This window comes from Suillus paluster (genome assembly GCF_016628075.1).
Source record: "Suillus paluster strain FC165 chromosome Unknown EDB91scaffold_19, whole genome shotgun sequence".
Classification (NCBI taxonomy): domain Eukaryota; kingdom Fungi; phylum Basidiomycota; class Agaricomycetes; order Boletales; family Suillaceae; genus Suillus; species Suillus paluster.
The window spans coordinates 149,946-177,626 of NW_024537579.1; the positions used below are offsets into that span (position 1 = coordinate 149,946).

Consider the following 27,681-nt stretch of genomic DNA (forward strand, 5'->3'; position numbering starts at 1 on the left):
TTTTTCGGTAGCAGTTTCGTCATACCGATATCCCAATATCCATCGGAGAGCGTAAGATGACTTGTGAGTGAACTCCTTTGACTGTATAAGAAGCAATGTGTCTTGGGTCAGACTTCAAACTTCCCCTGCTTCGTCTTTTCAATCTGCAATTCATGGCTACTCTAACCGTAGCAAAAGCGCCCCTTGTGTCCAAATCCGAATCTCTACCCAAAAACTCTGATTTGAAGCCGTCCCCTGACGCACATAATAAATTCGATATAGAACATGTTCCAGGTCGACAACGACCCCCGTCAGTGGAGTTTTGCCAGAAAAGTGCGTTTAAGACACAATATTCTCAGTTGGCCGGGCTGACAGTGTACCACCCGTAGACCACAACTTTGTGCATTGTGTCACTGGCTACAATGGTGGGCACGTTAGCGTCTAACATCCAAAATCGTTCGTCGCATGTATTTGCCTAATGAGCGGTTTTGAATTTGACATATCGTCTCACAGCCTCGAACTCTCTGATAGAGGAAGATCTACACGCCACCAGCAGTCAGATTAGCTGGTCGTTAGCGGCGTTTATGGTGATACAAGGAAACTTTCCATTAATATGGAGCGCCGCAGCTGAGATTAAAGGCCGCAAGGTTGGTCCCCTTTCTTGATCTGTTTGAGGAATGCGGATCTCGAGCATCATAGGTTGTCTATTTGGTGGCTTCGGTTGTATTCGTGGTAGGGGGTGCTGTCTCAGCACTTTCAAAGACCATTGAGGTGATGATCGGCATGCGAGTACTTCAAGCGGCGGGGTGAGCTCTTATCCAATAAACTTGAGCGCGAATTGATGTCCTGCAGATCAAGCGCTTACATGGCTATTTCGGCTGCGACCCTAGCCGATATTTACGAGACTCATGAACGCGGGACTATGATGGGCGTCTTCTTTGCTGCACCTCTTGTGGGACCCGCACTCGGCCCTATATTCGGAGGGTTATTATCACAAAGCTTCAACTGGCGTGCAAGTTTCTACTTCCTGATGATCTGTGGAAGTGTTGTCTTTTTCTCCTTCCTCATCCTGTTCAAGGATACATACCGACGGGAACGAAGTCTCACGTATCGCTCCGCTCTACAACGACGTCTTGCCACCCAGGAACCAATTCAGCGTCTCAGCGAGTCTTCCATTGGCGGGTATGAGTCCAGCAAGGACCAAACTCATGTCAAGGACCCTGAGAAGCAGCTCCAACTCCCGATTGTTCCAGATGGCACACCAGCTGTGACTTCTACACCAGGGCTGGACGATATCAAGTTATCAATAATAGATATCAACCCCCTGCCACCGTACTTTCGAATTTTGTCGCGAAAGAACAATGTTGTCATTCTTACCGCTAATGGTGGGTGAACGCTGCCCTCCTGTATTGCACGTCGTTAATGACTTCACTAGGACTTGTCTTCGGTTTTAACTACTGTCTTTCATACACGTGCGCCCGCACTCTCACCAATGCATATGGCTATGGCGCGCTGAGCGTAGGCTTGGTCCTGCTTTGTCAGGGCGTTGGTGAGATCCCCACCATCTGGATCGTGGCAGAGCACTAATTCCTATGAAGGAAGTATCGCTGGGAGTATAATTGGTGGGCGCTGGTCTGACCGGGTACTTGCGAAGATGAAGAAAGCGAACGGAGGACAGTGGTATGCAGAAGTGAACTTTTTTATGTTCCTGCACCAGAACTCTTGATTGACTTCTTACGAAGATGCGATTAGAGGCCTCGAAACTGGCGATGCTGTGGCTACCTCCGGCTGTCCTCGGTTATGCTTGGATGTGCGAGAAGCACGTCAATATCGCCGGTATTTGCGTCATGCTCGCACTTATTGGATTCTCCTCCATGTGTGCAGAACAGTTATTCATAGTTATGATTTCCCTGACATCTACTTCCAGATGGATGTACGCAAGTACAGTGGCATACCTCGTTGATGCTAACCCTGGTCGCTCGGGCTCAGCGGTGGCCGCGAATAGCTCGTTCCGAGGAACCCTGGCTTTTGTTTCGCTTGTGATTGCTGTACCGCTTCAAGTGAGTTTCTATGTTATCTGGCGTGTCTCGCAATTCCTGATGCTAGCTCGCTCTCGCCGCAGGATTCTTTAGGAGATGGCAAATTGTTCACGGCGTGGGCTGGTGTCTTGGTTGTTTCGGAGCTACTGATTTTATTGGTGTTGCACAAGGGGGAATCGTGGAGCAAGGAGAATGAGCGAGAATGAGCGCGAAATATTAAGTAAATGAATATTCACATTTTCTGACACATTAAAAAGGTATGGATCATGCAGGGCGGGCCCATCTAGATAGCTATAGAGCGATAGAATCAAGCTGTATAATACCACATGAGACGAAATATGTAACAATGTATCTATATACCCGCGGCATGGCACGTGATCGATTGTGAAAGACGCGTCGCGTATGTGACACGGCCTTATGTGCCGTGGTGCGCTATTTTCAAGAACAAGTTCAGAAAATTGCCCTAGCTTGCCTCAGGATATCCTCTAGCTTTGGATAGTACTTGCGAGTATCACGCCGTCCGTAATGATTAGAGCGCAAACTATCGTGGCACGTACACCAACTGCGCTTCTCGCCTCTCTTGACCGTTTTCATTTGCTCTCCAAAGCGAAAGGTAGTACGCTCCTCTTTGCCCTTTCCGCTCCCTCAGACACTCTGTCTGTGATAACTTCTCATTTGAATTCTCATTTTCCTCGCCACATTGGATGTCTATCGTCACCACTACCGGCGTACCGTTCGCACATCATGTGTGCTGTCGCTCTGCTAGATGGAATCACATTCCGATCGACGATTGCTGGTCGCGCTGTTCCTCAGGTTGGCCGATGGCATGCTGCAAGGCGCTCAAGTCAACAACCACTACCCGCAGCACAATCAAACGTTTTTGGCGAATTTAGTGGAGATCTGGGCCGAGTTAACTGGGAGGACATATGGGATAGGAGCGCCGGATCTGCTCAGGAACTGCCTGTGGAGCTGAGAATGGCGAGGTGGGCATGAGGTTGCCCTGTTTCTATGACGTCTTGGCTTCATGCATCCTCCAGACCTGACGATGTGTCTTCTATACTCTATTTCTCGGATAAAGCCCCGGAGGGCATCGCGAAGGCATTGAAGGTCACTTTTCCGCATTCAAATGAGGCGGGTGCATCATACATCTGAGACAGCGAGATATTAATGCTCTTTCCCCGATTAGTTAGGTTTTTTGGCGTCCTCGACTCCTTTCATCACAGGTCGACCAGTGACGCTTTTCCACGATGGCGAGGTCTATTCAGATGGAGCAATCGGAATTGCCCTTCAGCCTTCTCTGGGCCATACTTCACTGACAGTCGAGTTTCCTGGTCTGGTGGATCTGACTCCGGAATTGCAAATAACAAGGTAATCATCCCTCCCTCCTGCACTCCGTCGTATGCTGATTGGTTTGAGTTCTGGGGGAAATCTTATACTCACGGTTGATAATGGAAACCCTACACGTCTCCTCCTTGCTGCAATGAATAAACACGGCCTTGACGGCCGTGACGTCTTGCTCAAGGATCAAGAGTTTTATGTTGGCGTCATGAGTCACGGCAAGGTATGAAGTGCCCACTTTCAATTGAACAAATGCACATTATCATGAGCGAAGGTAGAACGATTACACCGTATAACCTCAGGTGATCCTTCACGCGGCACCATAGCCCTCGAGACAACGAGTGCGCCACCACCGGGCTCCGTCATGAGAGTGGGTCTTCTGTCATTCGAATGAATATACCTAAGATCCCGACAGATGCTCTATTTGCCACGGAGGGATGAAATAGCCTTGAACTTGGAGTCAACACATGGAAACGCGTCCCTTTCCTTCATTGCGACACCTGACTGCATCGGTGACGAGCCTCCATCACCAGTCCTTGACACGGACGTCCTGGTAATTGACGGAATTTTTGTTGCTGGGTCTGAGAATGGGTTTACATTGAGAAGAGGTGCTAAGGAAGAAAGCTGGTCCTGCAAGCTGCCTGGTGGACGAGCTCGCTTGCATTGGACATGACACAGGCTGCGGCTGTTGTGGAGTCTTTCAATTTCTTCTGGGAAACTAGCCACTCGTGGTTCTATAGTTATACGTCGTGATTCATTCAGGTCTTCTCTCTCTTTTGGCGATTGGTTTTACCATGTTTCTCATGTGTTGTTTTGTCCATGATAGCTTCCCCTTTGATGTGCAAGCCAGTTGGCATTAAGTTCCCCAGGTTGGATGACCCGCGAGAAACGGTCATTACCGGATTCCAGATGGACATGCAAACAATAGGAAAAAGGCAAACTCCGGATTTACACCATGACTTGAAATGGTCCTTGTTTGTCCTTGTTGTCGAATCCACAATTAGGATGTGGGCCAAGTGGCCTCGCAAGCAAGTACTTGAATTCCCGTTTTGGCCGGGTATACCGTGTTGTTGTTCGTGCTTTCCTCAGCCCGACAATCTCTTTTCAACGCACAGACCACCAACGTCAATGTCAAACAGCGTCAACGACGTCGCTGCTCCCAATAACGATCCAAGGGCGTCCCCGCCGTTTGGTGGTCAAGAGAGCGATCCCGAGGGGGGCGCTGATGACTTCGAGGTAATACCTGAAGATAAGGAGGACGCGGTGGAGTCGATCCAACAAGGGGATGTTGCAGGCGAGATTGAAATAACGTCGTCTTCTGTCTCTTCTAGTCAAGACGCTGAGCCTGACGCTGGCGAGACTCATGATGCAGCTTATGGTCTTCCAGCCCGTCCCCCTTCAGATTCTGATAGTGGAGAATCGGACAAGGGTTTGAAGCGCAAGCTTGCTGACCGTGGCACGAGTCAGGGGCCGGAGAACCTGGTGCCCTTACCCTCTGCCGAGCCCGCCAAGCGTCCTAGAGATGATACCGACAAAGATGATAACCCTCGCGAATCAAAGAGACCATCGCCTCCCCCCGAACAGAAACCTGTCGCGGCAGAGACATCGACACTCAAACTTGTGCGTCGCTTATTATTACTCGATAGCCTTTCACTAATGAGTCTCTTATCAGGGAGGGTTTATGGCCTATGCTGCCGCAGCATCTCCGTTTGCTGCCGTCAAAGGTCAGAACATCTTCTCAGGAGCTAGTTCTAGCACGTCCAAAAAGCTATCTGTTTCACCATCACCATCGCCATCACCCACCCCCCCGCTAACGACCAATGCCCCTACGCCTTCTCCATTTGTGGGCTTCGCCTCCTCGCAGTGGTCGGTACAGCAGACGCCGGCTAGCACGGCAACCAAGCGTACAGGCTTCGAAGCCTTCATGGGCTCTACTTCTCCTTTCGCAACAGCAGGAGTTTCTCCCTTCCCTTCTCGACCCAAGTCACCATTACGTGCCAGCGGAAAGAGCGCTCTCGGAAGGAGCAGGTCACCGAGACGTACCCCTCTCAGCATGAGCAACGCATTCTCATCATATGCTAGTGGTGGCGTGCAAGCTCTATTTTCTGCGCCCCATCCCAAGCGTGCTAGGGCAGAGTCGCCCAACGGGGGGTCGTCGCGCAGTTCGCTTGAACGGACGAGCAGCACTAGAGTGAACTTATTTGATTCAGCATGGAATGAAAGTGCGGACGGCAGCGGAAGTGGGGAGGAAGATGATGATGAGGAGCAGGAGCGTGAGAGACCACCTTCAACGTTTGGTGAGATACTGCGTGCAGGTAGGGATGATGAAGAGAACGAGCCCGAGGATGAGAAGGAGAAGGAGAAGCTGCAAGAACAAGATGGTGCGGGGTCTCAAATTCTTTTTGTGCAGAAGTCTAAATCTATATCTATGGCAGTTGTAACTGGCGAAGAAGATGAGGAAACAATACACCACGTGCGCGCCAAGCTCTATGCTCTATGCCCCCAGAACCAGTGGAAGGAGCGGGGTACTGGCCTCCTCAAGCTCAACGTCCGACGGTCGGACGGTGGAGGTGCTCGTCTTTGTACGGAAGTCACGTCGTCTTCACCGCTTATCTCACTAACGTTGGGTATCAGTGATGCGCAAAGAAGCGGTCTACACAGTTATACTGAATGTTACACTGTTCTCCGGAATGAAATGCTTTATTGCACAGGATCCACGATATATCCGGTTGGGCGTTATCGAAGATGGGGTCACGACACATTACAATCTCAGAGTAAGTCGTTTTCATTTGTGTTATTTTTACAACGTCTATAGTGACCCTCTCCCAGGTTTCAAACGCGAAGATTGCACACGATTTGCTAGAGGAGATCAAGTCTAATATTCCAGCTTGACATCCAGAGTACCCTTATGTTACTTTACTGCTCGTGATGATCATGCCTTGCTACATTTAACATTAATGTTGTCTTTATGTACAACCACAGGACCCTCGCTGCTCCCTATATCGCATGTCCACCGGTAGCAAGGAGCCTCCAAATCACTCATCCTATGGTCCTAAAAGTTGCGTCTCGGAGTTCATGGGCCATACGATACGCCATGTCCGACGGTACGCCCCAAAAAGCCTTGGAGAACTTGCTTACCCTCGATTGTACGTTAACCGACATTCGTGTAGCCCTAAACAGGCACTCAGTACTCAATAAAATGACCTACCACTTAGACCTCATCAATGGCATGCAGTCAAGATATAGAGTTCGCAGTGCAAGCCCATGTTACAAGTTGAACAAAACCCGTCTTTTCCACTCTGAGCCTCAGTGAAACCCGCTCAGAAATGTCCTGGTAAAGCATGCTGGCTGTTTGTTAGACGAGTTGAAGAAGCTTCGCATTCATGCTCAAGGTCCAGTATCGGAAAGTATTCTCGGGTCAAGCACTTGAAGGGGCAGCTGCAGACCGCTTGGAGCACTTGATGAGCTTGCTGGGATGTCACAAATCTAGTCCTGGCCGCTGAATGGCAACAGTATCATTTTCAGTGCAGAAATCCATTGAACTTTTACCAGGTGTCTCCAAATGATGTTCTTCCAAAGCGAATCACAGTTAACGACATAAATCTGCACTTAGAAGTTCCTCATACTACATAAAGGGTGTGGAGGCTACTCACGCGTCGAATCGAGTCATACCAGCTGGATAATACCCACTACGACGGAACTTTGCCTTCTGGGAAATTGAAGGTTCGCTTCCCGAAGAATCGCTTGCGATTGTGTAGTTGTTGATCGCTCTCAATTCCTCACAGACAATTTTCCCCATCTGCATTGGTTCTCCTAGAATTGCAAATATATCCTGCTGGTGCTCTGATCATGTGACGCTCTTAAGGCCACTACCGGCTCGGCAAAGTGATCCGCCTTCACAAGAACGGCAATGATAAAGGTGCCCAGCACGAGAGCATTCTCGTCGCTGGTGCCGAAAAGGTTTCCTCATTCACTGACATAGGTTACGATGTTTTTATTCAGGTATCATCCGTCGCAACTTTTCATTCTCGTTCAATGCTAAAGAAAATGAAAACTCGTTTCAGTAAGTCAGCAGGCCACTGGTGGATGTTTGCCAGTATCAAATAAAACGTTCGCGATCTGAGAAAATCTTGCGCTTGGTGCTGGAGGGTAGGGTATCACACTTTTGAAAGGTAAGTTTATGTTTTATAAGACCATAAGACATTAATTCAACTTGGCATACAGGCGGGGAACTGCTGGGATGGCAACGCACCAGTCCAAAACTTTACTGCGATAAGCAATCAGTATTTGACGCGATGTCCGTCTTCAAAGGAATTCATGTTGACATCGCGAGTGACGCCAAGGTACGAAGGACCCGGTTCAATTGAACAAATACACATCATCACACATCACGAGCCCTGGGGCAATGAGTGTGTCACCACAGGAGTCCCTCGTGAGAATAGGCTCCTCTCATCTGAATGAATGTACTATCTAACATCAGATCCTCTGAAGTGGCCTTGGACTTGGAGTCAACGCATGGAAACTCACCTGTTTTGTTTATTGCAACACCTGACTCCATCCTATCGATGACTTGCCTCATTGACGGGCTATCACCAATCTAGGCTCCATCGGTGATGAACCTTCGCCGCCAATGCCTGACAACGACGTCCTGGTCATTGATGGAAATTTCATTGTTTGGCCCTTCTTAGAATGTATTTCCGCTGAGAAAGGGTACCAAAGAAGAAAGTTGGTCCTGTACGCTTCCTGGCAGTGGAGCTCTCTTTCCATGGGCACGGAACAAGCCACAGCCATCAATACTCGATCAATTTATCAGGCTTTCAATTTATTTTGGCCGTGTGACTTACGGTCGTTCTATGCAGGGGCTCTAGCCACGCGTCGCTGTGGTATCCGAACATGGCATCCTGTCCCGTCTTGGATTTCCTTTATTCAGGCGAAGCATGACTACATCGATACATGATCAGTGCAACAATCGATAACACCTTCCTTGTTCCTCTGGCAACGTACAACAGCTATGCTTCAAGGCGCTCCAGTGCAATACCACCAAGGTGCAGCGTACAATTCTGTTATCATTAGTTCCAGATTTCTATGCTGTTTTGGTGCAGGCAAGAACTTTGAATGCGTCCGTGCCATTTTGGGTTCATTAATATATCGGGCGACAGTCTATGTGTCTTAAACCGCAGACACTTCCATAGCGCTCGAATTGGAAACAGTGGTCCGGACGCCCGTATACAAGACATTGAATTGTCATTAATATTGATGCAGTACGGGCAGAAAACTTATCTTTCGGAGGCTTAATCTAACAACGTAAGGGTCATCATAACGCCACCACATCACACGCTTGGTTAGTTGCCTTCAAAGTCCTGCCACCTGCATCTTCACGAAGAAGTTCGAGACCCGTTCCGAAAGGGCAGTGTCACGTTCTCCAGCTCGTTGGATACCGGGGAAGAGGCTTCCTTCCTGCCAACAACTCCCTAACCGTAACCCACCCCGTTGGTGGCCATGGGTTATGAGTCTGGTTTTGGACTGTTTGGACTCAAGGCAGTCACGTTTTTGTCAGACCATTTACTCTCACTGATCGCATAGGCTTGGTAGTAGTGTACTCTATACAACTCCAGAAGAGGAAGCGGCTGGGGTAGCGGTACCTTCCCGATGAGAACTTTCGCAAGTTCGAAACCGCCTGCCATCCGCTTCCAACTACTCATACCCACAATATCCGTTGACATATACGCTCAACGCCTGCCTTCAGACAGCTGGACACTGGCACTCTTTATTTCACCATTCTGGGAAATTCATCCACGGTGTCATCTCGGGTGCAAGTCCACTACCGAGTCTTTGTTGAGAATCACCGTTTCGCGGAAACATGCAACAGGTATGTTCTCAATTGATACCTTGATTTTTCCTAGCATCCATTGTGTTGTCATTTTCTACCCCAAGGAACTGACGAAATTCTTATGACTATATTAATATTAGTATATATGTTTAATACATTATCCATTAGCGCTTTAGCTATAGAACGCCATCACCAATGAAAATCCATTTATCATTCATCGCCGTTTCTCCTGATTGGATTCATTGTCTATATTCTCACTCGTCTTTTGAACTCCGCTGGCCATCGTCAAAATGACGGAACCAACACTGCAGTCAGATGTCATAAGACATGTATCGCCCTGCCCGCAATGTATCCTGAACCTAGCCTCGACACAGACGTCCACAACGGGTTCTTCTAATCCCAGCGGTGCTTCGAGACTATCTTGTACCCCGAAAATTAAGGCACATGACCAAGGCAATGTCATAAGCCAGCATATACCCTCCACACCTGGTGTTATCATTGTGTTACATATATCTCGTGGATTAATTCGTGGATTACTTGCTTCTTCGTTACTTTTCCTTGCGCCTTCATGTATTACTATAGCTGAGCTTCAGATAGCCGCTAGATGTGCTCAAATGCATCATCACCGCGTACAACTTACCGTACGACTTACGTTTTTGCCGCATGTGGCATGTTCTTCTAAACCTTACGCGCGCCACCGACCACGCATACATAAGTACTCTACGAATCCGGACCTGAAATTCTATACAGTGGTACGTGACAGATAGTATGTGGATTAGACGTTACATTTGACTACTGCAATACATTCGGATACGAGCGGGAACACAGCACAACTTTTGAACGTTACAACAAAAAGACGCTGCAAGCAATTCTGCCGACGCGGTCAGCGGTTCCCGAGTGCTTGAAATGCAAACCGATCGAGTACTGGGCCTCGGTCCTGTGGGATCGATGATCAACCGGACCCGAGTAGAAAGTATCCTAACTGGCGTGCAACTTCAGCTCTATCGCCAGGGGAATTACCAGATCTTGAAAGGCCCGATGGCGCAGCGAGTTCTCGGGAGGCTCAGCGTTGCGAATGCCAACGATGGAATATGTCAAATATCATGTTCACCTTTCCGCTTCACCACTAGTACATCCCCCAGCACGGTGCAATCATCACCCCGGGAAGTCGTCAGAAGTTAGAACATGTACGCTTTTCTCACAGGCTTTTTCATAGAGCCCACCACTTTCACCTTAACCCCATTTAGCGATTGTCGAAGGAAGCGTTCAAGGTCGACCCATTTCTGATTTGAAGGCTTTTGAAGGCTGGGAGCTGTTTGACACCGGTCTGGTGATCACTAAAATCACTACAGCTTTGTGACTCGTGACATTTAGATAATCATTCCTGCGAAAACTGCGGAAGACCCTTTCCCCTCCAAGTTTGTGAGTGATGTAAACCATTCTCGTATTCTTACAAGATAAGTAACTTCGTGTCACAAGGGTGTTGATATTTTTCTCATGTATGAATATTGTCAAGGACCGCTCCAACTCAGTCCTGGTATGTAGCCCTTTGAAATCCAAGAGCAGCACTTCCTCACATTATTCATTGGAAAGTAAGAGGTTCCGTATGGAGCGAAACCTGACCTGGCACCCTTGAATCGTTTCTGATTTCCACCCAATAACGAGGCAGTGATTCTTATTGACTCGTAATCTGTGGAAATCCACCATTTCGTTGATGATCTAGCCGCGAGGTCGCTGGCAACTTGATTGCACAATAATGAATACCCGCTTCGGGACAGGAATGCATAGAGTATTCTGAAGGAACTGCGGAATGGCGTCTCAAGTAACGAAGGCTTATCCACTTTTCAGGGTCTCGAATTGTACGTGTCACACCCCGGCAACATAGTCGCTCCTCCCCACACTCCGCGCGGCTTCACCATGACCACCGCATCCATACCTCATGTGCACTGGTAAAAGGATTGGGATAAACCTCTCGAAACCTGATAAAATTTTGATCTGCTTTTTTCCCAACACATAACGAAATTTCTTCGAGATCTACGGCCAATCTTAACTTTGACGGTGGTAAGCAGCGTGTACGATATATCTATTGCCGCTCATGCAGCGCTCTTGGCCGTAGGCATGGTTCTGCGTGTATGATATTCAGGTCAAAAAACTGTGGGGGTGAAAAAGGCAATCACTTGATAGTAACCTCCTGACGTCATTCCGACTTTCTCACTAGGTTTAGAGATGGGGCGCAACGCCCGTGCCATAGTTCACGGTCCAACAGTTGGCAAGCTCAAAGTCAAATTTTTCCCGGATCATATTCGGGTTAGGACGCAAACGTTTCCGATCGCCTGTTGACGCTGCAGTAGCCAAGCTATAAAGAATCGAGTATTCAAAAAGTGATACAGCAGAATTAACCACCCACATCCCTCATTAATGGATCAAAATCGCCCTACCGATCAATTCATTTTGATGGCAGCTCATGCTCCATCGTCAGTGACGCTGACGACTGAATACGGACGAGCACACGCTGCTGACCCCCACGAGGAACCATTCGCTGAGTTCCCTGGCCCCAACGCTGCAAGCCAAGGCTTCTTGAACTCTGGCATGGGTTATTTCACATCTCCACAAAGGTATATTTGTTTCATCTTTTCTTGGGGACAAATATTGATTTCTACTTCTACTATTTAGCCTCGCATACTGTGACAACCATTACCTTCTAAACCTGATGGAGCAAAATTACGCTCATGGCTCTGCTCATCACGCTTTTCTTCTTCCCGGAAAATCTACTAAAGAGTTGGATGGCCTGTCTAAAACCCACTCTTATTATGACAGTGGTGTTATGCGTACTTCGTTACAGGATGAGGCTGCTCTTTTTGTTCCATATCATCGCCACCAGTGGCGCGAGACATACGGCACGGAAGCTACCATGAACCAAGCCATTCGGATGTGTGAGGGACAGCGGGACACTCCAGGTCGCTATCGTCATTTGCTCCTACGTCGATGTCGCTTACACTATTCGCAGATCCAAATCTCCTGTACAGTCAGATGGGGAGAGACGAATTATCTGTGAACATCAGTTCATCCTCGACGAGTCACACAGGTTCCCAATCTAGCAGATCGGCAACTCACCGGCTGAGATACAGCGGGAGAGCTTTCAGGTCCAAAGCTGTTAGACAGATCAACCACAGGATATTCCCAGACGGTGACAGGATGAAGGTAAGATGTTTCGAAGACCCTTGCAGCGGCAATGTGTTGTTGAAGGAAAATTATGCCCGCCACGTACGTGAACGTACACCTTGGAGGGAAGAGGAAGATAGGAAAGAGCTCTAGACGAGGTGTTCGTCTCGGATTGTGATGATGAACGACCGAGATCGTAGCGTCATGGAAGATTGGTAGATATGGAACCATTGTAGCTCTTGAAGGGTATGCTGTATTTGTGAAATTTATTTACATAATAAGGCATCTTTCCTGTGGAATTGATAACCATAAATTCACGTTGGAGTGCACAGCACACACAGCTTCGCAGATAAGTACGGAGGTGGTCGTCTATTGGCTGTCCAGAAAAGGGTAGTTGAACGGAAGTCTCCGAATGGGACACGAGTTGGGGGTCACCGCGGCTGAACTTACTCACCACTGCCGTCTACCACCATTCAACGTCGTCCTCGTCGTCTTTGCCGTCGCCGGGACATTGCAGACAACGTCGAGCTCTGTACCAAACAAATTTCTAGATTGTAACTTAGTTTCATCCTTTGTTTCATTCTTGTTCGCATAACAGTAAACAACGCTGCCATCCAACTTGGCTTTCTTGCTTTTCTTGCAGAGGCTGGGCGCTATATCCCGTCAATTTCCTACTCTCACTCCTTTACTTTTTCTCTGAAGTCAAACCAATAAAATGGGTCAAACTCCATCCAGGATGCAGATCCGTCGCAATGGTCTTGCAAAGGCGAGATCTGACATGCCATCCTCTGAATCGCAGTCGTCGTCCGAACTTTCAACTTCCGTTCCCAATCCTTCGTCGTCATCTGTATCAGAACCTCAAGCTGCAAGTATCGCAGAAGCAAAGCGTAGTCGTCGTGCTTCCCTGCCGCACCGCCTCCTTTCATCGCTTGCTCCCAAGACTTCGACTTCTGAAACTCCACGCACCCGTACAACCAGTTCGGCTACTCAGTCTTCCCAGCGCAAAAAATGGCGACTTTCCCGACGCATCTCTAAACCTCCAATAGCCAATGACATCCCTATTCGTGAGGTTGCAGAATCTCAAGACGAACAAAGCAGATCTCAAGATTCTCCTGTGGAAGTAGAGAGCGGGAAGGGCAAGGCGAGGGAAGATGAAGCTGTGGATGACTTCCCGTCAGCCCCAGAAGCATCGACATCCCTCAGTCCACCTATAGAAGCTGTGGCCTCAATTACTTCGGGTGGAAGATTTGTTGAACCGGATTCTGATATCCCGTTTCAACCTATCTCCACAGCTTCTCGACAGTGCTCGGAGGAAGATCAGGATGAAGTGGTCATTGCTCCAAGTACCGAGTTGGTTGATTCATCCCCCCAAACACACGTAGTCCCGCCATTAAATCAGAGCGAAGGTCCGCCGTTCATGCCCCCGATTGCACCCGCTGGATCTCAGCCTCCCGTAGGGCACAACTGCACAGCCCTTCAGTTCGCCAGTTTCCACCCGCGGGAACACTTGTTGTCGTACAAGGTGTTGTGCACACTACTGACGTGTCCCGCGCCTTGGAAGCAAACTCTGCCAACAATAACTCGAACAATCCGAATTCCGTAATCGATGGTGGTTTGGAGCCTCCGGGCATTGGCAGGTCACTTATTTCACGCCAAAGATCGTCTTCGACCCCCGGAGATCGCATGCGCAATCGCTTGTCTGGAATCTTACCGCGCCCCTCCAGCATGCTGCCATCTGTACCGCTTATGTCAGAAGACGGTACAGCTGTTGACCGCACTGCTGCTGATTATCCTCAACAACCGCCCGTTGACACGCAGTCAAGTACGGCCACTTTGGCCGGGGGGACAGGCTCCAACACAGGAGGTGGTCCAGCAACCTCTGAAATATCTAACCCCGGTTCACTTTCCCCGAGTAGTATTGATGTATTGGGAACATTGCTCAGGTGTGCATTTAACTCACTCCACAACATGCCTGTGTCATGCTCTACCCCATCATACTATTTGGCTGGTTCGTGCGAATTGCATACAACGATGCTGACTCTTTCAATCCCAGTGTAGCAGCAGCAGCAACGGCTGCTTCCCTTCTCACAGGCACTTCTGAGCCTATCTTCTCTTCTGGGCTTGCGCCCTTATCTCAGTCACCAAATCAGCCTCCTCCTCAAAGTGTGTCCGACAGACCCCTATCTCCTACGCCCACAGGTGATGCTGGGCGGATGCGTCATGTCTGGAGCAGTTTACGCGACCGTCTTGGTCTACGCACGCCTGGAATGGGAGCGTCTGGGACTGATGAGGGTGCAGGTAGACCCAGTCCCCGTGACGCATCGGGAGGTCCTGCTTACGGAGATGGCTCGGGCTTTCAATCTGGGTCTTGGTCTAGGAAGACCACCTGTAGTTTCTGGTGTGGCCAATGCCAGCGGTCCCCGCCCCGCCCGCAGCCGAAGCAGCTGCCGTCAATGGGGGTGGGATCAGTGACGTTCCCGTTATGCCCCCACCTGGCAGCTTTGAGCGTTTCCTCATTGATCTTCAATCGGATCTAAGGGTTGCGCTTGCGCAAGAAAGTGTGCCTGCTGATGCTGACACTGAGGGCGATAACGAAGATGTGGGTGATGAAGACGGCCATGAAGGCGAACATCATGAGGAGACTGGAGACGTACCAGATGGCGCTAGTGACAACGAGTCTTTCGACACCGCCGCATCCGACATCGATGATAACATGCCTGAACTTCAAAGCGTTTCCGATGAGGCGTCTACTATCTCTGACGCCCACACTGCCCGCGAGAGCCCAGGCACCAACGGTGATGGTTTAGGAAATGGCGGTGACCCTGATTTGGAAATTCGCAACGCCGCAGTCCGTGATACCACAGCAACCTTGCCTCACGTTGCCCACGCTGATACCCTTTCTGGAGAGGCGAGTACAGGCATAGGGTCTCAAGAAGCTTCATCTGGTTTCCACGGAGGGGCTGTAACAGACCCTCTTTCTTCTTTATCATCAGGACCTCCCCCGGGTGTGAGTTCTTTCACTGAGTCCTCAACTGCCGCACAAGAGTCTGAGACAGACATGCCATTCCGCCTTCCACGATTCTCCCCCGGTTCTGCGTCGCGTACTGAGCACACACCTATCAACTGGTGGCGATTGTACCGTTTCCCCGCTATCACCGCGCCTGCAAGTCGCAGTACGCAGGGGCCCACGATCGTACAGCAAGGATCTGCCCCACAACCACAACCACACGTGGACGACCAAGAGGGACAAAATACAGGTGCTGCACCAGCAGCTCCCTCTCTTTCTTCTACTCCCTCAGAAATGTCGGATACTGCGCACGCAACGCTAGACGCTAACCTGAACGCTGGAGTACAGTCAAGTGACGGCAATGCTAACGGTAATGAGCAACGCAATGTCGTTATTCCCGTCATCGTTGTGGGCTTGCAATCAGTACACGCAGAACGTCAACCGCCTATGCCTCCACACCCTCCTCACCACCTTCACCATCCTCACGTTCATCATCATCCAGCCGATTTCGTGGACGAGCATCACACAGAAGGAGATATGATGGATTTGGACTTTGGCAGTGAATCTGGGATGTCCCCATCAACTACGGCCCCTACTGCTCCATCAGAGTTTTCACCTGAGGATACACGACAATCTCGAGGTCGCTCGTGGCAGTCTCGTGCGGCAGATGCCATTCGTAATTTACGTCCTGGTCGCAGAGCCACTGTGACAAGAAACCCCGCGACAGAAGTGCCTGGCTCAAGGACGTTCCTCATTTATGTCATTGGTGGTGAGTTCACCCTTTGTGCCCTGTTTTCAGATGTAGACAATTTGTTTCAAGGCTATTACCCACCCGATCACCAAATCATCACAGGCGGGAACTTGGATTCCTTTGAAGCATTGTGGTACGTATATGATGCGAGTATGACATAATGCTGGGCTCACTTTCATGCAGGGAACTGGCCGAGTTGCTCGGCCAAGTAAAACCACCTACTGTCTCCAAGGAGGAGATCGCTAAGTCTGGACTTGAGGTCATCAAGGCAGATTCACTTGAGGAGTATGCAAAGGACGGACGTGTCGCTAACAACTGCGTTGACCGGGTATGTAACCCTGCCTTTCTCATGCTCCAAGCTTACCTTGCATATAGTGTCTCATATGTCTCGATGACTATGTGCCGGACGAGGACTTACGTGTGTTGAGCTGTAAACATGCATTCCACCAAGGTTGTGTAGATAAGTGGCTCCAGACAGGAAGGAATAACTGCCCTGCATGCCGTTCGAAGGTACGTCTGTTTTAAACGGCAGCAAGTAACCAGTTATTGACGATCTGTTTCAGGGCGTCGAAAATGAGACTAGCCCATCCGCCGAACCGTCCGCTTCGAGTTCAACCGCAATGCCCCAGCCAGCAGCTGCGTGATGGTGCGCATTCTTTATTAAGCGGTATTTTCTCTTGCACCATCTTCCCTTCATCTCGATCGTCACAAACTTGTCTTGCGATGCATGTAGCAATTTCATCCTTTCATCCTTGTTTTTCCAGCCTATTATAATGCTGCTGAGTATCATCCGTCCATACAACTTATCAAAATCACCCGCTATCATTTGTACTGTACGACACATAGAAAATGACATTTATTACTGAGAAGCCTCAGTACTTAGCACGATATACAACTCGTGATGCAGGTGAGTGCGGGAGCACAAAAGCTACTACTATGCACGCTTCCCAGTGATACCAACCTCTTTGAGCTTGGCGAGAAGCTCGTCAACATTTGCCACCTGGATGCAATTGTAAACACTTGAATATACTATGAATAAATGAAGGATCACCTTGCCACCCCCAACACGCTTTGGAGGTTCTGTGACTTTAATGGTTTCTAGTCTAGGGGTGAGGTCGATTCCAAGGTCCGTAGCCGTCAACTTCTCCACAGGTTTCTTCTTGGCTTTCATGATATTGGGCAACGAGGCATACCGTGGTTCTTGGAATAGGTCCAAATTAAGTTGTATTGATGAAGTATTGTATTTGAAACTGAAACATACCATTAAGCCTGCATTTAAATGTATTCGTCAGTCACTGAGAGCCTTGTGAATCCACGTAAATGAACTTGCCGAAGATCCGTTGTTATAATGACAGGAAGCTTGCACCTAAGCTCCTCAAGGCCTCCGTCGATCTCGCGAGTGACGTTCGCAACCTTCTGCTCTGGGTCCACTACGACCTTGCTCGCAAACGTTGCTTGTGACCAGCCCATGAGGCCAGCGAGCATTTGTCCAGTTTGGCCAGCGTCGTCATCAATGGCTTGTTTACCCATGATGACTACGTCCACACCCTCTTTCTGTCGTTCGATGAGGGCCTTCAAAGTCTTCGCAACACCGAGAGGTTCTGGAGCCGGAGCAGATTCGGGGATTTCGACGTGGATGGCAGAGTCGGCACCCATGGCGAGTGCGGTACGGAGTGTCTCTGCGGACTTTGGTGGACCAATGGTGACTACCTTGATAGATTTCACTGCGTCCTTGAGGCGTTCTCGTATCCGAACGGCTTCCTCCACAGCTACACTGCAAAGTCAGATGACGGTGTCCGCCGAATGCTAACGTCAAACGTACCAATCTCATCGAATGGATTCTGTAAATGTTCGTGTGAGCTAGATTGGTTTATGATTGTGAGCTTGCCATACCATGGAATGTTTAACATTGAGGTCGATGCCCGTCTGCTCAGGATTTACACGGATCTTCACGGCATAGTCTACCGCCCTTCCAAACGCATCTTGAGAACTGGCAGGATAAGAACTGAATTCATGCATACCTCTTTATAGGGACTAAAATGTTGAGCAACCGCACGGCAGAAGGCCTCATCCTCAACTTGTCCTCGACGCTTGCTGAAAAGTCAAAAGAATCAAATGATCGAAGCCGCCAAGCGAGTACTGTTATCGGAACTCGGAAATGAAGGTAACTATTTATAACGTAAGCCTGCGCCGACACACGATACTACTTACTAACTTGGTCTGCGTACGCCGTAGTCAGCTGGCCCACCTGCAATCGGTCCCTAGTTTACACGGGTAACTGTAAGTGTCCACTTCTTGATGGAGGACTTATACTTAGCCGGGATAACTGACTCGGACTTCGTAGAGCCGAAGTAGCTTCAAGTTCCTCCCTCTCAGAACAAATTACAATATGTGATTTGTTCGTGAGACTAGTGCTTAATAAGTTGATAACAGAATGTACGGATAACTGTGTTCACTTGGATGGTCAGCTCTTCCTATTATTAGTTCGACTTTTACCTCCCACTGACCGGGCATCCGACATTCCGTAGAAAGGCAGTGATTACAATCCAAAATGTAACTCGCAGGCCTTCCTCGATCGGTAGCTATCTGATAGCCAGAATGAAGACAAGGTTCTATTGCCTCGCCACTCGATCGGCCACTTTGTCCGACGCGCTATGTTTATTCCGTCCGGTGCGGTTATTTCATTCAGTGAGATGTTAGCATCGGCACTGGTAAACCCATGTGCGCTTTCTGGCGCCCGCTTTATCACTGAGCCATCTATAAAATCATACTGCTACGTTGTCATACAATCTTCAAACTCCCGCATCGGAAGACCTTTTACGCCCATGGCAGAAAGCCAGTGTACGACTTTGACGCCTACGGAGGTCCAGAATGTGGAATTCAAGGATACTAATGACACACAGACGCACTCCTCCAGCTCAAAATTGTCCAATGAGCCCATCAAGCTCGACATAGAACATGCAGTGGTTGAGGATGATCCTCGACTGTGGTCAAACGCGAAGAAGGTGCGTCCTTTCATCTTCACGTGTGAGTAGGAGTTGGTTGAACACACCTACAGAACGCCATACTGTGTATCATATCTGGAGCATCGATGATTGCGGGTTTGTCGGCCAATATACAAAATCGTAGGTCGCGTCCTTGATGCTATAGTAACCAATGTCGGTTGAACAGCCGGGGAACAGCCGCCAATGCTCAAATTGAGCAGCAGCTACACACCAGCAGCGGAGACATCAGCCTGAGTTTGTCTCTGTTCATTCTCGTTCAAGGCAATTTTCCTGTCATTTGGAGTGCAGTTAGCGAGATAAAGGGTCGCAAAGTTTGTATTTCTAGCTGCCTTGAGAGCGTCATTTGCTGATATGACCGAGCTCAGCTCGTGTACCTTTGTTCCGTCGCACTTTTTGCACTTGGATCTACAATCGTGGCTGTGTCGAAAACCATTGGTTTGGTAATTGGCATGCGAATTCTGCAAGGCGCAGGGTAAGACAGTTTCCCAATGCCTAACGACCATGCTCACCTGGATTAGCTCAAGCGCGGTTATCGCTATCGGAGCTGCCACTCTGGCTGACATATACGAGCCGCATCAACGAGGTACGATGATGGGTGTCTACTATTCTGCACCTCTCCTCGGTCCTTCATTGGGGCCAATAATTGGTGGTGCACTCACACAGGGCCTCGGATGGCGGGCGGTTTTCTGGTTCTTGGTCATTTGGGGAGGCATTATCTTTTCGGCATTCCTTTTCTTGTTCAAGGACACTTTCCGGAAGGAGAGGAGTATGACTTACCAGAACGTATTGAAGAGGAGGCTCGGAGAGCAACAGTTGTCAGAAGCAAAGGATGAGTCGCAAAAGATTTCAGAGAAGGAATCGGAAGTGAATGGAGAAAACCAGACAAGTTCGAAAGATATTGAAGCACAACAGACGGTTATACCAGCATCAGCCATCAAAGAAGTGAAGTTATCCATTGCAGATGTCAACCCTTTCCCTCCATACCTATCAATTATCAGCCGGAAGAACAACTTTGCTATCTTAGTATCATCAGGTGAGTGCCCTCAGTAATTCATACTGGAAACGTTTCCAACGACGTCTATGCCCTCTTTCCCTAGGTTTAATATTTGCATTTAGCTTTAGCATCACATATACATGCGCAAGAACATTGTCGATGTATTATAATTATAATGCCTTGAAGACTGGCCTTGTTTTGCTCGCCTATGGCATCGGTGAGCGAATTACAACAAACCGCGAGCACCTCCCTGACGCATGTATCCCAGGCAGTGTAATCGGCAGCATATTGGGTGGTCGTTGGTCCGATCGGACGCTTGCTCGGCTGAAGGCCGCGAACGGAGGGATCAGTTACCCAGAGGTGAACTACTATCTTCAGCTCTGCCTCCGTCTCCACGTTCCTGACGCGAATTCATGCAGATGCGCCTCGAGAGTACGAAAGTCGCCATGCTGTGGTTACCTCTGTCCGTGATCGGATACGCCTGGGTGTGCCAAGAACGGGTCAATGTTGCCGCTATGTGTGTGATGCTATTCCTCGCTGGATTTTTATCGATGTGCGTTCATTTCATTTTACACTGTCTTTTGCTCTCATTCGTGATAGATGGATCTACACGAGCACGCTGGCATACATTGTCGATGCAAACACTGGTCGCTCATCGACAGCAGTAGCGACTAATAGTTCTTTCCGCGGTCTGTCTGCTTTTGTTGCCGCTGAGATTGCCGTTCCTCTACAAGTGAGTCGATCCATGATAGCTTGCAGAATATCGAATCTGAGGTTCGTTTAGGATTCGATTGGCGATGGGGGTTTGTATACTCTCTGGGCAGGCCTGATGGTCGTCACCGAATGTATAATTCTTCTGGTATTGTACAAAGGCAGGAAGTGGAGAGAAGCCTAGTGTTGAGAGGGAGAAGCAGAAGCTGGATGCTAAGTAAACAGTAGACGATCATAATTCCGATCGACCAGGGATGAGGGGCATTAGAATGACCATAGATATTACTACATACACACTAGAATTAACCGTATCATTACATTTGCGGCCGATCGATGCACGAAAATTGCCTTCGGGAAGCGTGGTCGTTGAATATTGAATGCTTGTGGGTATCGCGGAGTTACTGATAGGATATGAATCGACAAACCGATGAATTTACAGTACAGTCGACTTTGCATGAGAGACTTTGAACGCTGTACTTGCCAGCAAAATGATACCGAAGTACGCGATTCGAGGCCGCGGCCACACCACGATCAGACAATCTTCACGACTAGCTGCTTCATACCTCGACGATTTCAAATTGGTCTATTCTTAGCTGGATAAAAATCAGTATCAGTACATCGGACTTCTTCGAAAATGGGTAGAACCTACCATGTCCGCTGGCAGTCGCACCAACTTGGCCAGATAAATTCTATCCTTTTCGACCCACACCACGGTTAAATCCATACTGGGAGGGAAAACTCTATCCGACGCGACCTCGACATAAGGCATAGACGTCGTTATTATCTCCTCCGATTCAGGGATTTTTGTCATAATCGACTCTTTCACCACTCGTCCTAGACCGCGGTGGCGCTCAACAGCTAATGGGCTGAAGTCCATCATGTATAAACTATACCCCCTGGAGACACGCATCTCGTCGACTACACGAAATGGCTGTACAACTCGATTCCCGCAAACGATAGCGTCCCAGGGGTCCTGGAACGCACGAGCGTTTGGAGGGCCCCAAGATGTCCATGGTATTGTAATTGGCGTTTCACCAAATCTGGAGAGATCGAAAAAAATCCTGGTGGAAATAACCAAGATGAAACGTGGTTTGTATGTGACGAGGGATAACAATCGATTCTCAGGGTCTGACGTCCACATTGTTTGCCGGTCTTGTGAGCTATGTGCAATATCATCAAGGTGGCACTGTATTCCCATTACTGATACAGGCATCAAGTAAGATGCCAGCAATTGAGGCTCCCGGGACATATCCTCAATTGAATAGAGCTTCAAATGATCGCTGGCAATCAGCAATCTATCGTTTCCAACGAAACAAAAACCAATTGACTGGTCAAACAGTATTGTGTCCCTGAGGTTGCTCTACATGAATCGAGTGTTAACTGTCGAGTCTTTCAACTATTTCTGATAGCGGCTCACATTAGACGTTGTTGAGTGTCGCCAGTTCCAAAGTTGCAACCACCACATGGCCCCGCTGCCATCATAAACCAGCGGGGAGCATTGGAGAGCGATATGCTTCCCAAAACACTTGAGCTTCAAGTTCTCGGTTGCAGAGCGATTGTCTTGTGTAGTAAGCACCGACACGAACAGTGTCTGTCCAGCGGCTCGAGGGTGAATACCATCTCCATCCAGGGCTCTCAGATCAACGTAGAATCTTCTCTCCAGGAGAGTATCATGATCAATGACATACGCGATGGCCATCAAGTTTTGCATTGGTTCCATGAGCACATCGACGATGCATGCATTGGGAACCGAACACAGCGATCCTGGGGACCAATGATACTCGATTGCTTTCCGTGAGGGCTTTGGCAGTATTGGAAAGACCCTGGCCGAGTGGCGGAAGTCTTCATCTTTCTCCCAGACACAAAGATGCCCATCGGCGAGGGATGTTCCCCTATGAAAAATTTGTTCTGGTATAGAGACTGTTTGGAAGGAATGGAGGTCAAACTTGAACCATGTGTGGGCTTTGTCCCTCAGGAGCTGTAGGCGCTCATAAATAGAAATACAGTTGTCAAAATCCGTGACGGGGACAGGGAGCAAGCATTGGCCACCGAGTTCTACGAGGTACTGAAGCTCGGAGGACGAAATGTAAGTCAGACGAAGGGCCTTGCATACCTGCAAGATAATTGTAAGTCATCCGGTAAGATCAAGGTCGATTACATAGAAATTAATGGCTCACGGATGTACAGCGAAGAATATCTCGCCAAGGAAGGAAGCTTAGAATGTAAGACAGAAGTTCTTCAGGAAGAGACAGGAATTCTGCTTTGGGCTTCATGTTCTTCTGATCAGCGTCGAGCTGGTCCGCCTTGTCCCAGCGAACGATGATCTAAGTACTTGGAACTGCTGCGGTAATATGTGAGACTCCGCGCTGTAGAGACTCGCGATACGGATTTCCAATAGGACTAGAATTTGATAAAAAATGGATGTATGAATCATCTACTTAAATACTGAGAGGCCCAGATGACTTACGAGTGGCTCAATGGCGTCGCAGCCAAGATGTTAGATCAGAGCGGCTGGCGCCATGACTCGAGCGTTCGAACAAAGACCTAAGCGGGTCCTTTGACGTAGCGAGAGTAACAATTATTAGTGTCAGTAACGATCAAAAAGTAGAGTACATATCGATTCCTGAAGGAACGTGATAGCGATTATGATCGACGCGACTGACACGATTGAGCAGTGACTAGTTAAAGGACTCTACGCCCAATCGGTCACTTAGCATAGAAGGGAAAATTCCTTCGTCTAGGGTCTGCCTAGGGGAGATTACAGCAACTAAATAATGTATTTAAATTTACTTACTACCCGCAGTGTATAGAAGCAAAAAGGAATGCGACTCCTTGCTATGTGGTGTTATGTGGATTGTGTTGCAGGCGCTAAGATTATGCTGGTGACCAGTCCGTCTATATATGAAGTAGAAGGACTGGTCACGAGTCTAGGCTGTATGGAAAGCGAGAGTGATCAGTTCAATGAGAGTGATCAAAGCAGAGTACTACTATGTTACGGTAGTAGAGAGTCCAGAGTGATCAGCTTCGCCCAAAAAGGGTTTTGTTTGGCTTTCCCCCAGCCAGACCCCCAATCACCTTACTTGTCAGGAGTTATTACATTACTTATTCTTTTGTTGTCCACAGTAACTGTCTTCGCATCGGATGGCTACAATTCATTACCATGCTCGTGAAGAGCAAGAATGGACCTCGACATCCTTATTCTGACCAGCCTGAGGGCTCCCGCTTTATATTTGTGGTGGACGAGGAGCTGCCGAGCGGTGTAGGTGAGTCTCTGCCTGCACTCCCAAGATGGCCCATGTGCGAGAAGGTGTGAAAGGGCGTAGGAGGATGCCGGCAGGTGAGGGTGAGTAATGAGGGTAGCAGGGTGCAAGAGGGGGGCGGCTGCAGGGTATAGTATGGTATGGCAGGTAGCGAGTGCAGGAGTACGAAAACGGGTAGCTGAGGTTGTACTATTGATAGTGAGAAGAAAGAAAGAAAGCATAGAAGGAAGAGGCTTACATATCATACATTGCATGTGGCTCCTGGCACTATGATAGCCAAAGCTCGAGGGACTCATTGCAGACTTGTACACGGGATGGGGTTTGACATGGGACTGACGTAGCATTGGCACAGCGGAGACAAGGCCTTCAGACGCATGAATAATGCCTAGCAGGACAAGCGGCAGAAGCACACATGCTAATCGGGGCCGTGAATTGATGATCGCTGAGAGTACGTGAACTCCGCTGGGAGTTGGAGGGACACGTACCAAACGAGCCAGAACGTAACTGAGTACTGGCCACCCCGATGGCAGACTTGAAGCCATCGCAGAAGTAGTCTGAATCCTTGCGAGTACTTTGGGAGGCCAGCATGTCAGAGCAGATGACACTATAGTGACAATCATGGGCCATGCTCCTCTACCATTCCGAAATCTACAAGGGGGGGCCAGAAGTAGGGGTCACAGGTGATCTGGCTAGTATCCTTTCCTTCCCTTCTCGTTCGTCTTTTCTTCTAATAGCCTATCATGTAATCTAGCATCCTATACCCCCTTGGCACCTTCTCACACCCGCTTGACACCTTCTTGCACTCTCTCGCAATATTCGAAGTGGTTAAGTTGGAGGGCTGACCGTCGTACAATGTAGCGTTTTACTACTCTAGAGCATGCAATAATATTACTGTCCCTTTGTGTATGGAGGCGACCGTAACGCGTGTCACGGTCCAAACAGGTGAGGTTGCTAATTCTGCGAATTCTGCAAATGTGGCGACCTGTCAAGTACTCAGTGATGTTCAACGCAAAATGCGGTTGTTTCCACCTGACCAGCGGGCAGTGATTGGAATGGTGAAAATCACCAGTTTTGTAGCTCGTACTTAGTGTACCAGTGGTGCTTGACTTGTCTAAGGGTTGTCGTAATGCGATCCAGACGTTTACTTTCATCGATATGTAAGTCGAAGTACACCGCCGATCATACAGACGATGCAATTTCTGTATAATAATTCTGGATACAGTTTGATCACACACCAGGAACTTCCAAGATTGACTGAACCAATAAATATGATATAATAAAGAAGCGAGCGACAACTTTCATGCCCTTCGGTCTGAGTCTTTACACCAAGGCATGTACAAGAAGGGGTGATAAGACAACTAGTACATGAGGTTTCCAACTGCAGACGGAGTTCCGTCGTTGTTGTAGAGGCACGACCCAGTTCCGACATAAGAGGCACCAGACGGGTTGTTCGCTTGGAAGAGCGCTGGCGAAGTTGCCAAGAAGGGGAAGTAAAGCTCAACGTATGACGCCCCGTCAAGGAAAGCGAACGCCTGTTGGAAGAAGGTCACCCTACACGATACATAGAAGCGCGTTAGCAGGTTGATTGAGGGTGCTGCATCACGGCTTACTGATCTGCTTGACCACCTGCGGGGTTCTGCAGAGCAAACTCCGTGATGACAAGTTGGTAGTTCTGGATATTTGTTGTTGTGAGATATAGCTACCGCATGCGCAAACAAGACTGACCGGGAATTGACTGTGGGCCGATTCTACGTAGCTCTGGAAAGCTGCAAAGGTCTGTCTGTATTTCAAAATTGGAGTGAGGTTACGAGATGCACCAAACAAAGCTCTTGCTACGTACCCATACCAGTGCTGCAAGATAAAACCTTAACGTCAAACAGAACAGGACCGCATACAACCACATACCAAGTTGATATAGTCGAAGTAGCACTGTCCTGCGCAAGCGCTGATCATTTGAGAGACCCAGCTAAGACCCTGTCCACTCGTTGTGCTGGAGGTAACAGCAGGGAGAGCCTTCTTGATGGCCTAAAATCAAGACAAGAATGTGATAGGTCATAGGGAAAGAGTCGATGCGATAACACCTTACCAATGGGTTGATGTATTGGATGTACCAAGAAGCGGCCTGACTTGGGGTGATGCTGTTGATATCAGGTTCGTTCAACGTAAACACAGCTATGATGAGAGGGGTCAGTCTAATGTCCATCCAGCAACGAGTAGCGACGAACTAGCCCAGCCTTGTGATGCCTGACGTGACGCCAGATCTGCGATAGGACTGGATGAACAGTCGAGGCAGCGCTGCATGCCGATGAATCCGAGGCCTCCGTTTCCATTGGTGGAAGGCGGAGCATACGTCTCATAATCATAGCTACTTATTGTTAACGAGACTCTGAACATGGATGTTCATTCAACATACATTGCGACAACTTCTCCATCTCCGTTGTTAAAAACACCAGGATCACTGGAAAGAGACGAGTTAGTGAACATAATGAAGCATGAAATGCGAGCCTACAGCGATCCATCGACTGTTCAGTTATGATGAATAAATGGGCTTGTACTCGTAATGCGAGGTGAGACTCACAGTAAGTCCAGCATAGGCCGCGCTTCCCAGCCAGAACGGTGGTCGCGAAGAGGGCTACAACTGCGAGTCTGGCGGACGTCAACATGGTGAACTGATACGTCAGGAAGCGGGTTTGTGAGGTGGGTTTGTAAGAGAATAGCGAACACACCAAGCATATTTATACTTTCAGAGTGGGGGCCAGAATCCGCGGGAGCCCAAACGTTAATGCACTGGTTGCATTAGAACATCTGCTTTGGCAACAAATAAGCCCATCAGCATACTAACACTACGATGCATCACGGATACGAACCTGCATTGGGCATAAGTTGCATGTGGCCTGCTTGAAAAAATTGATGATAATGAGGCACGATGGTCCCAATGTATGCTTTCCATTCAAACTGCAATGATGGCCGGCGTCAGGAGAGAACGTGCGGTCGGTGTCTATCTCTATATTTAACATCAAGGCGAGCTCGGAGAAATATCACCAGGGCGGTGGGAATGGGAACATGTGAGGGCGGCCTATGGAGATGAGTTATGGAGACACCATCTCAGTAGGCTAGTACAGTAGCAGAGGCTTCACATTACCTATTATGCCATAACAGCAGGGTCATGTGATAGCAGCCTCTGAAGATGAGGTATGGAGACTAAGCTAGTACAGTAGCAGAGTGTTTCACATTACCTATCGTACATGTGCGCGTAAGCAAGACAGCGCAGTTTGGGTACTTCGGCCGCCTCTTGTTACCCGGACCTGAATTGACATGACAATGAGTACAGCATGATGCATTGATGGCGGATGGACGAATGAAGTCAATGATGCTTATGGCTAGTGTGCGATAGACGCCATCATCAGCTGTGCAAGATATGAAATATTTTGTCAAAGATTGCTACTTTACTGAGCAACAGAGCCAGGAGGTAGCTATAGCCTATGCCTTTACATTTTCACTGGCACGAGCCCCATTGGGCTTTTGATGCAGGCACAGTCTGAACGACGAGAAATCCGATGAGAGCGCGGGATATTCGGTGAGCGACCCGTAGATATCTTCAACAC

General features: G+C 48.8%; 10 protein-coding genes across 10 annotated transcripts; 6 read left to right on the forward strand and 4 right to left on the reverse strand.

The window, feature by feature from the left end:
- Positions 1-10: 10 nt before the first annotated feature.
- Positions 11-2,367, forward strand: EDB91DRAFT_1126267 (vacuolar DHA amino acid exporter). The gene is made up of 11 exons (XM_041318427.1): positions 11-63; positions 178-293; positions 369-435; positions 493-626; positions 679-785; positions 832-1,364; positions 1,415-1,528; positions 1,578-1,669; positions 1,722-1,855; positions 1,907-2,039; positions 2,102-2,367. Exons 1-11 carry the CDS (start codon positions 57-59, stop codon positions 2,222-2,224), a joined length of 1,560 nt encoding a protein of 519 aa, XP_041178287.1. The 5' UTR covers positions 11-56; the 3' UTR covers positions 2,225-2,367.
- A 60-nt stretch (positions 2,368-2,427) lies between these two features.
- On the forward strand, positions 2,428-4,221 carry EDB91DRAFT_1126270 (uncharacterized protein). The gene is made up of 6 exons (XM_041318428.1): positions 2,428-3,001; positions 3,056-3,149; positions 3,205-3,386; positions 3,435-3,579; positions 3,631-3,726; positions 3,772-4,221. The coding sequence occupies exons 1-6, from the start codon at positions 2,544-2,546 to the stop codon at positions 4,027-4,029; spliced, it is 1,233 nt and encodes a 410-aa protein (XP_041178288.1). The 5' UTR covers positions 2,428-2,543; the 3' UTR covers positions 4,030-4,221.
- Positions 4,222-4,396: 175 nt separating this feature from the next.
- EDB91DRAFT_235324 (uncharacterized protein) lies at positions 4,397-6,735 on the forward strand. Its single transcript, XM_041326550.1, has 5 exons — positions 4,397-4,976; positions 5,029-5,737; positions 5,792-5,938; positions 5,991-6,130; positions 6,186-6,735. Exons 1-5 carry the CDS (start codon positions 4,485-4,487, stop codon positions 6,246-6,248), a joined length of 1,551 nt encoding a protein of 516 aa, XP_041178289.1. The 5' UTR covers positions 4,397-4,484; the 3' UTR covers positions 6,249-6,735.
- Positions 6,736-11,119: 4,384 nt separating this feature from the next.
- Positions 11,120-12,646, forward strand: EDB91DRAFT_1126289 (uncharacterized protein). The gene is given in 8 exon segments (XM_041318429.1): positions 11,120-11,198; positions 11,214-11,257; positions 11,306-11,340; positions 11,405-11,801; positions 11,860-12,143; positions 12,194-12,387; positions 12,414-12,454; positions 12,494-12,646. 5 exon segments carry the CDS (start codon positions 11,605-11,607, stop codon positions 12,546-12,548), a joined length of 771 nt encoding a protein of 256 aa, XP_041178290.1. The 5' UTR covers positions 11,120-11,198; positions 11,214-11,257; positions 11,306-11,340; positions 11,405-11,604; the 3' UTR covers positions 12,549-12,646.
- Positions 12,647-12,684: 38 nt separating this feature from the next.
- On the forward strand, positions 12,685-16,947 carry EDB91DRAFT_1126291 (uncharacterized protein). The gene is given in 9 exon segments (XM_041318430.1): positions 12,685-13,801; positions 13,837-14,291; positions 14,402-14,676; positions 14,726-14,764; positions 14,784-16,124; positions 16,176-16,239; positions 16,290-16,434; positions 16,482-16,616; positions 16,670-16,947. 9 exon segments carry the CDS (start codon positions 13,064-13,066, stop codon positions 16,748-16,750), a joined length of 3,273 nt encoding a protein of 1,090 aa, XP_041178291.1. The 5' UTR covers positions 12,685-13,063; the 3' UTR covers positions 16,751-16,947.
- EDB91DRAFT_1275132 (uncharacterized protein) lies at positions 16,670-18,177 on the reverse strand (the record flags this gene model as incomplete). The annotated part of the gene is made up of 6 exons (XM_041324645.1): positions 16,670-17,106; positions 17,158-17,306; positions 17,423-17,875; positions 17,929-17,947; positions 18,000-18,075; positions 18,128-18,177. 6 exons carry the CDS (start codon positions 18,175-18,177, stop codon positions 17,041-17,043), a joined length of 813 nt encoding a protein of 270 aa, XP_041178292.1. The 3' UTR covers positions 16,670-17,040.
- A 998-nt stretch (positions 18,178-19,175) lies between these two features.
- Positions 19,176-21,037, forward strand: EDB91DRAFT_1126303 (vacuolar DHA amino acid exporter). Its single transcript, XM_041318431.1, has 9 exons — positions 19,176-19,231; positions 19,289-19,422; positions 19,477-19,583; positions 19,630-20,144; positions 20,209-20,322; positions 20,374-20,465; positions 20,525-20,658; positions 20,706-20,838; positions 20,890-21,037. Exons 1-9 carry the CDS (start codon positions 19,198-19,200, stop codon positions 20,998-21,000), a joined length of 1,374 nt encoding a protein of 457 aa, XP_041178293.1. The 5' UTR covers positions 19,176-19,197; the 3' UTR covers positions 21,001-21,037.
- Positions 21,038-21,162: 125 nt separating this feature from the next.
- EDB91DRAFT_235469 (uncharacterized protein) lies at positions 21,163-23,374 on the reverse strand. The gene is made up of 5 exons (XM_041326551.1): positions 23,284-23,374; positions 22,994-23,216; positions 22,234-22,929; positions 21,466-22,176; positions 21,163-21,409 (listed from the first exon to the last, which is right to left on the reverse strand). The coding sequence occupies exons 2-5, from the start codon at positions 23,087-23,089 to the stop codon at positions 21,374-21,376; spliced, it is 1,539 nt and encodes a 512-aa protein (XP_041178294.1). The 5' UTR covers positions 23,090-23,216; positions 23,284-23,374; the 3' UTR covers positions 21,163-21,373.
- A 261-nt stretch (positions 23,375-23,635) lies between these two features.
- EDB91DRAFT_235535 (uncharacterized protein) lies at positions 23,636-24,865 on the reverse strand. Its single transcript, XM_041326552.1, has 3 exons — positions 24,562-24,865; positions 24,315-24,491; positions 23,636-24,254 (listed from the first exon to the last, which is right to left on the reverse strand). Exons 1-3 carry the CDS (start codon positions 24,701-24,703, stop codon positions 23,962-23,964), a joined length of 612 nt encoding a protein of 203 aa, XP_041178295.1. The 5' UTR covers positions 24,704-24,865; the 3' UTR covers positions 23,636-23,961.
- Positions 24,866-25,393: 528 nt separating this feature from the next.
- Positions 25,394-26,792, reverse strand: EDB91DRAFT_235762 (uncharacterized protein). The gene is made up of 10 exons (XM_041326553.1): positions 26,655-26,792; positions 26,586-26,598; positions 26,490-26,534; positions 26,302-26,441; positions 26,163-26,248; positions 25,982-26,101; positions 25,917-25,927; positions 25,802-25,856; positions 25,687-25,748; positions 25,394-25,627 (listed from the first exon to the last, which is right to left on the reverse strand). Exons 1-10 carry the CDS (start codon positions 26,737-26,739, stop codon positions 25,435-25,437), a joined length of 810 nt encoding a protein of 269 aa, XP_041178296.1. The 5' UTR covers positions 26,740-26,792; the 3' UTR covers positions 25,394-25,434.
- Between the last annotated feature and the right edge of the window lie 889 nt (positions 26,793-27,681).

Bases quoted from the DNA above. Each gene is read 5' to 3' on its own strand.
- EDB91DRAFT_1126267 (XM_041318427.1), top strand. The intron at 436-492 runs GTTCGTCGCATG...ATCGTCTCACAG, and splicing joins AGCGTCTAACATCCAAAATC to CCTCGAACTCTCTGATAGAG. The intron at 1,365-1,414 runs GTGGGTGAACGC...TGACTTCACTAG, and splicing joins TGTCATTCTTACCGCTAATG to GACTTGTCTTCGGTTTTAAC.
- EDB91DRAFT_1126270 (XM_041318428.1), top strand. From the start codon at position 2,544: ATGATTAGAGCGCAAACTATCGTGGCACGTACACCAACTGCGCTTCTC. The intron at 3,002-3,055 runs GTGGGCATGAGG...TGCATCCTCCAG, and splicing joins GTGGAGCTGAGAATGGCGAG to ACCTGACGATGTGTCTTCTA. The intron at 3,580-3,630 runs GTATGAAGTGCC...TCATGAGCGAAG, and splicing joins GCGTCATGAGTCACGGCAAG to GTAGAACGATTACACCGTAT.
- EDB91DRAFT_235324 (XM_041326550.1), top strand. From the start codon at position 4,485: ATGTCAAACAGCGTCAACGACGTCGCTGCTCCCAATAACGATCCAAGG. The intron at 4,977-5,028 runs GTGCGTCGCTTA...GTCTCTTATCAG, and splicing joins AGACATCGACACTCAAACTT to GGAGGGTTTATGGCCTATGC. The intron at 5,939-5,990 runs GTACGGAAGTCA...GTTGGGTATCAG, and splicing joins CGGTGGAGGTGCTCGTCTTT to TGATGCGCAAAGAAGCGGTC.
- EDB91DRAFT_1126289 (XM_041318429.1), top strand. From the start codon at position 11,605: ATGGATCAAAATCGCCCTACCGATCAATTCATTTTGATGGCAGCTCAT. The intron at 11,802-11,859 runs GTATATTTGTTT...TCTACTATTTAG, and splicing joins TATTTCACATCTCCACAAAG to CCTCGCATACTGTGACAACC. The intron at 12,144-12,193 runs GTCGCTATCGTC...CACTATTCGCAG, and splicing joins GGGACAGCGGGACACTCCAG to ATCCAAATCTCCTGTACAGT.
- EDB91DRAFT_1126291 (XM_041318430.1), top strand. From the start codon at position 13,064: ATGGGTCAAACTCCATCCAGGATGCAGATCCGTCGCAATGGTCTTGCA. The intron at 14,292-14,401 runs GTGTGCATTTAA...TTTCAATCCCAG, and splicing joins GTATTGGGAACATTGCTCAG to TGTAGCAGCAGCAGCAACGG. The intron at 16,125-16,175 runs GTGAGTTCACCC...ATTTGTTTCAAG, and splicing joins CCTCATTTATGTCATTGGTG to GCTATTACCCACCCGATCAC.
- EDB91DRAFT_1126303 (XM_041318431.1), top strand. From the start codon at position 19,198: ATGATTGCGGGTTTGTCGGCCAATATACAAAATC. The intron at 19,232-19,288 runs GTAGGTCGCGTC...GCCGGGGAACAG, and splicing joins GTCGGCCAATATACAAAATC to CCGCCAATGCTCAAATTGAG. The intron at 19,423-19,476 runs GTTTGTATTTCT...GACCGAGCTCAG, and splicing joins GCGAGATAAAGGGTCGCAAA to CTCGTGTACCTTTGTTCCGT.
- EDB91DRAFT_235469 (XM_041326551.1), bottom strand. From the start codon at position 23,089: ATGAAGCCCAAAGCAGAATTCCTGTCTCTTCCTGAAGAACTTCTGTCT. The intron at 22,930-22,993 runs GTGAGCCATTAA...ATTATCTTGCAG, and splicing joins ATATTCTTCGCTGTACATCC to GTATGCAAGGCCCTTCGTCT. The intron at 22,177-22,233 runs GTGAGCCGCTAT...CGATTCATGTAG, and splicing joins GACACTCAACAACGTCTAAT to AGCAACCTCAGGGACACAAT.
- EDB91DRAFT_235535 (XM_041326552.1), bottom strand. From the start codon at position 24,703: ATGGCCCATGATTGTCACTATAGTGTCATCTGCTCTGACATGCTGGCC. The intron at 24,492-24,561 runs GTACGTGTCCCT...GGCCCCGATTAG, and splicing joins GTTACGTTCTGGCTCGTTTG to CATGTGTGCTTCTGCCGCTT. The intron at 24,255-24,314 runs GTAAGCCTCTTC...GTACAACCTCAG, and splicing joins CCACATGCAATGTATGATAT to CTACCCGTTTTCGTACTCCT.
- EDB91DRAFT_235762 (XM_041326553.1), bottom strand. From the start codon at position 26,739: ATGTTGACGTCCGCCAGACTCGCAGTTGTAGCCCTCTTCGCGACCACC. The intron at 26,102-26,162 runs GTAAGGTGTTAT...TCTTGATTTTAG, and splicing joins TCCAATACATCAACCCATTG to GCCATCAAGAAGGCTCTCCC. The intron at 25,628-25,686 runs GTAAGCCGTGAT...TGTATCGTGTAG, and splicing joins GCAGGTGGTCAAGCAGATCA to GGTGACCTTCTTCCAACAGG.